This window comes from Perca flavescens, chromosome 15, assembly GCF_004354835.1.
Source record: "Perca flavescens isolate YP-PL-M2 chromosome 15, PFLA_1.0, whole genome shotgun sequence".
NCBI lineage: Eukaryota > Metazoa > Chordata > Actinopteri > Perciformes > Percidae > Perca > Perca flavescens.
In genome coordinates, this window is record NC_041345.1 from 9,222,334 (window position 1) to 9,228,333 (window position 6,000).

At 43.7% G+C, this 6,000-nt stretch overlaps 1 protein-coding gene across 1 annotated transcript in view; it reads left to right on the forward strand.

Annotated features, from left to right (window-relative positions):
• Positions 1–5,486, forward strand: part of elfn2b (extracellular leucine-rich repeat and fibronectin type III domain containing 2b) — a 41,543-nt gene extending 36,057 nt beyond the window's left edge. Inside the window, exon 3 of the mRNA XM_028599460.1 lies at positions 603–5,486. Coding sequence (XP_028455261.1) covers positions 603–3,107 — 2,505 coding nt within the window. The 3' untranslated portion in view covers positions 3,108–5,486. The remainder of the gene's footprint in view (positions 1–602) is intronic.
• The last annotated feature ends 514 nt before the right edge of the window (positions 5,487–6,000 follow it).

The following is a 6,000-nucleotide window of genomic DNA, read 5'->3' on the forward strand; positions in this document are numbered from 1 at the left end:
GTACCTCAAAGTTATACTTAAGTACAGTACTTGAGTAAATTTACTTAGTTACATTCCACCACTGTCAACCTGTATTGAGGTATGAAACTATTTTACTTAACAACTTGATGAATGAAATCTGCCGCATTGCTTAAACAGAGTCTACTGGACAAGTGACACAGTGAGACAATCAAATGGGTTGCCAACAAAACCCCAATTTTACCATATTGCCTAAACCATCAACAGTATAAGGAGTAAGAGGACAATTTGTTATAAGTATACGTCGTAAAGAAACAGTGCATATATCCTAAAGCAACTACACGTTAACAAAAATATTTTTGGAGCAATTATGTTGCTTACCGTCCTGAACTCTGTTCTAGAAAATGCTGCAGCATGACCGAATCTCATTAGTTGAATTCAAATGTTACTATAATGAGTATAAATTAGGACTAAAACTGGGCCAACAATGAAAAATAAAACAATGCCCCAATGCTACTTTTATGTGCTCCTCTTGCTTGTCGTCACTGTAAATGAAGACAACCTCAGTGTCTCACAAGTTGAAATAAAGGTAATTGATTGATTGATTGATTGATTGATTGATTGATTGATTGATGTTTTCCCAGGTTCTTCAGCTGGGCTACAACAAGTTGACGAACATAACTGAGGGTATGATGAGAGGGCTTGGCCGCATGCAGTGCCTCTTCCTCCAGCACAACCTTATTGAGGTTATTGCCAGCAATGCATTCTGGGAGTGTCCCAGCCTCAGCAGCATTGACCTGTCATCCAACAAACTTGGCCGCATTGACCCATCCACATTCACAGTTCTCAGTCGGCTGATGGTGTGTGAACTGGCAGCAAATCCATTCCATTGCGGCTGTGATCTTTATAGTTTCCTAACCTGGTTGGAGTCCTTCAATAATGTAACACACACCTATGACCGCCTCCAGTGTGAGACGCCCCGGGAAATGTTTGGCTACCCGTTACTTATCGCTGCTGGCCATACTGGTCGAAATGCCAAAAGCATTTTGTACCATCGCTGCAGAGATGGCGTGATGATTCCAGGAATGACTTCTCTACCACCAGATCTGGATGGTCCTTCTGGGATTGGACCAGAGATGTTTGGTGGTGTGGGGCCGTACCACCAGCCCACCACCTCTTCCTCATCCACTGAACACAGCAGTCCCAGCATCAAGCTCAAACATGTCTCGTTGTCATCAGCCTCTGTCCTTGTGCAGATCCCAAATCCCTACAGCAAAATGTATATTCTAACACAATACAACCAGACCTTTGTGTCTGACGTCATGAACTTGAAAAACAGGAAGGAGATGATCACCCTCAGCAAGCTCAAGCCACACACCAATTACTCCTTCTGTGTAGCATCCATCCGCAACTCTCAACGTTACAACCACACCTGCGTCCAGTTTTCCACTCGGGCTCCAAATCAGGATAACACGCTGCCCACACCTTCCACAACTACTCACTACATAATGACCATTGTGGGCTGCCTTTTTGGCATGCTCATTGTTTTAGGCTTTGTCTACTATTGTCTACGTAAGAAACGGATGCATGATGAGAAGAGGAAGTCCATCTGTGTCAAGAAAACTATATTGGAAATGCGCTACGGACCAGAGGTGGCAGCAGCAGTGGCAAATGATCCATCAGCAGTCCATAAGCTTCAGGAACAGTCCAGAGAACATCACCAGTATCAGCACCAACATGGAGGCAAACTTCCCATGTCCGCATCCTCTAGTTTGGGAATGCTCCACTCAGCTAACACCAGTTCCTCCAGACTTTCCTCTATCCCACAAGTAGAAAAGATGGCCACTGCCTTTTCAGAGGCCATGGCTAGTAAAGGAAACTATATGGATGTCAGAACTGGAGGGGCAGGAATTGAGAGGTTGGGAGAGGGTGGGCATGGAGGGATGGACTTGAGGGACGATGATGGAAGTGATGTTGGTGATGACTCAGATGATGACGGTCGTGGCTCTGCATCAGAGATTTCCACCATTGCCATGGAGGTGGACAAGGTTAACCAGATCATTAACAACTGCATCGATGCACTGAAACTGGATGCAGCAGCAGTTGCTGCTTCAGGGGCCTCTACTAACCCTATGTCCTGCTCCAATCCAACCTCCCCTCCCCCCACCAGCACGTCCTCCCTTACTCGTGGCCTAATCCCACTCTCCCAAGGGGTGACAGAGACGTGCCAAATCATTGCTCCCAACAAAATACCCCCTCCACCTCCACTCCCTGCTTTGAATGCCCCTCTCTCTGAGCGCCCAGGGATCAGTGGTGGTGGCTTTGTCGTCACTCCCCCCTACCGGCCCCCTCCACCAGCCACTGCTGTACGTCCTATTCAGCGACAAATGAGTGCAGATGCAGCTGTGGTTATTGTAAATGCTGTTAAGAAACAGTGCAGCACCACCTCTTGTGGCTCCATGGGTCGGGACAGGGAACGTGGAGGAGCTAGGGTGTATAGCCTGGATGTTCCTGAGCCACGTAGCCCAGATGCCTGTAATCAACAACAGCAGCACTACCCAGACCGGGCCAGTCCCGTGGGCTGTGGGGAGCCCCTAGAGAGGCTGCCTTTAGTGGGAAGTGGGAGCTGCGGTGGTGGGGGTGGTGGTGGTTGCGACAGTGGTGGTGTTGGTGCCCAACATAAGGACAGTCAGAAACAACACCATTACCATCAAAATCAACAAATACAACATCAGCAGCAGCAGCAGCAGCAGCAGCTAGAGGTGCAGCAGGACTACCACTGCTCGGAGCACCGCCACTCCGTCCCAGCTCTATATTATGAAGGCTCCCACCAAGGCTCCCCAGCCCAAAAGGTTTCCTTCTTGAAGCCCCTGACGCGCTCTCGCAGGGATGCAGCATCTTACTCCCAGCTTTCGCCTGCCCGCCACCATTCCAGTTACTCTGGCTACTCCTCCAGCCCAGAGTACTCCTCAGAGAGCTCGCTGAGGATCTGGGAGCGCTTTCGTCCCTACAGGAAAGGCCAGCGTGATGAGGCCTGTTATGTGACTGCCGGAAATGCCCTTAGAAAAAAAGTGCAGTTTGCTAAAGGCGAGGACCTGCATGACATCCTTGATTACTGGAAGGGGGTGTCAGCACAGCAGAAGCTGTGACTGGAGGACCAGGGATGGGTATTGTGGGAAAAATAGTTTGGATACTTCTTTTCCTGATAGGCCAGTGGGCCAGACAAAACAATATGAAGATGGGGAAAAAAAATGTAGGACAAAATTTTGCCTTTGGTTTTTTTGGCATGCTAGGTGTATAGAATATTGTGCTAAAGCAAGGACTGTGAAACTGTGCCTGGGATATGAGAGTCATGATGGTGTTTTATTTTACACTTTTTTGTAGCACCTTTTTTGGATCATTCTCATTTGGTGTTTGTGGGTTTTATTTATAGCACAGGGAGCAAATGCCAACTGTGTTATTTAGTACTCTTTGTGTGATCATGGTTTGTGATCCTAAGGACCGTCTTTATCAGTGCCATGTTTTCATCTATGGGTAATCACAGAAGTTAAATGCTGATATCCTTCATTTTAAGCTTGTGTGATCCAAGGTGTTGTTTCCTATTTGGTATTGGGTACTGTATTAATTTGCAGTGTGCACTTGGATATGCTTAGGCTTCTAAGTGAAGGGAGACTATGACGGGTGGGAACTGTGCTTAGTTACAAGTGACAACATGCCGTTTAGTGAACAGAGTTGTTAAATGCAGACCCTATCTCTCTTCCATGAGATCGTACATGCAGCATAGGTATTTGCATGTTTATAGCATCTGTAACAGAGAAAGAAAGAAGAAATTGGAATGAAATGAACAAATGAACACTTGACTGAAAACAGTTAAGTGGGCTTAAAGTTCCTTAAGCATAAGACATTTATGAGAGAGAAAGAGAGATAGAGAGAGAGAGAGATTAAAGTGAAACCTCAGCCTAAAATAGTTGTGTGAGTAGCTGTGTTTGAACCCTTTGGTGTTCAACACATCTTTCAGCTAACGCTCTTGCATGGTTCAATGAGTGATGTAAAATAGGTTGTCCCGCAGATGTCCCAAACTGTCCTAAACAACATTTTCCCAAGTAATGATCAGAATTGTGAGCATAATTTGAAGGAGTACAGAGAGAAATTTAAAGCAAGATGGATAATAAAAGAAAAGCAAGATTTATTTATTTTTTCTGCAGCCACTGTGAATGTAATTAGATTACAAGCAGTACACCACAGTACATTCCAAATCCTTTCTCTAACATTATAACGGATGAGGCACAGAGAGAAAGGACACTTATAATTACTGCCAACATGTCTGTTCTATTCTGGAAATTAATGCTATTGTTGTCTGTTGATAACCCAATTAGCCATCTTTGTGTCAGGCATGTTCGCTTGCACTTTACGCCTCATGATTGTGTGTGTGTGACTGTGTGGTACACTGGTCAGTGTAAGTGGGTGTTGGCATGCCTTGTCAGATTATATTGTATGTGCCCAAATTGACTTTGATTAATAGTTGTCATATTTCCCATTGGCTGGTTGTCTGAGTCTAAAAGATATTCAATTATTAATGGCATGGATAAATGTACAAACATCAACAATGTTTATTGTATTTTCCCAGACATACATCACATGATGCTCAGATATATCACAGTAGTGCATTGCCTCTTGCTAACACAGCCATAATCTAATCTCCATTCTTTTATAGTATCATTCATCCACCTGGCCTTTCTACTGAAATGATCTACTTGGGATTTTCCTAAGTAGAAAAATCCCATTTCCTGGCATTCTGACAAAAGGCATCCTGCTTACACACAGTGCTGTGTTGCCTTTGAAGTTTTGCGTCATCAGCTAACGTACACAATCTGAGACATCCTACCCTAAAAATGTGAAAACTGAATCAGTGGTCCTTGCTCCACATTTTTGTCCAGGGCTATATTCAAGAGAAAATAAGTTTAATTTTAGGAAGCTTTTTATCTCTCTTTTGGTCCTCACTTCTTTACTGTAGATGATGTTCCTTTGGCCCACCTCCCACTACCTGTCCTGCTCCTGCAGGTCCAATGGGTTATGGGTTTGGTCCTGTTATGTTTGATTAAATGAGAAAAGTGAGAAATTGCTTTTGTTCTGCACAACACATAACACTGCTTTTCTTCTTTTTTTTAGAGCAGTTGATTTTTTTTAGCATGCACTTAATATTTATTGACGACGTTTCATTCACACCGATTTTATTTTTTCAGAAAATAGATTTTCAGGGGGACGGATGTATGTTCAACTGCTCTTCTGCTCAGATTTCATTCACACATTTGTTTGATTAATCTCTATAATGATACAGCATTACAGGCCCACCAGGGAACGTTGACAATGCTGGTGGGAGAAGTGCCAATTTTTGTCCAATGATTTATAAACAGTGATGTCACCATAGCTCCAATGAGTGCTGGAGGGGATATTGTGTTTCTCATTATTAATAATTTCTTGAAAGCCTTCTGCCAAAATAACCACGAGGTACTCATGTAAAATGGAAAGACTAGTTTACACACAATCCAATTTTTATATATATACAGTATCTACAGTTGTCACTCTACAGGATTGGAGCTTTCAATTAAACAGAGTACATTCTCAAATTATTTAAATCTCAAGCAGGACCAGAAATATTTCTCAAAACATTAGCCGCGTCATTCTACCTTTTTTTTTGTCCCACAAAGCCGGCATCAAACAAGAAACCCTTCTCTTCCTTCTCCTTATATCCTCGTTGGACCCCTGGAGCGTGGCTCGCTCAGAGATCAAGCTTCTCCTATCTGTGTATACTCCCAGAAAATCACAGATGCTTCCAATTTCAAAAACATGTTAAAGCTTTGATGCTCTCTTATATTTAATGCCGGGCCCAATTAAACTAAACTGTAGTTTCTTACATTATGAATCCCAGCCCAAAACGGGGAGTGGGTTTATGTCTAATCCATTTCTAAATTACTAAAGGAGTTAAATGCTTCCATTAGCAAAGACAACAGTAAAAGGTCTCAGTCCTCCCATGACACACGG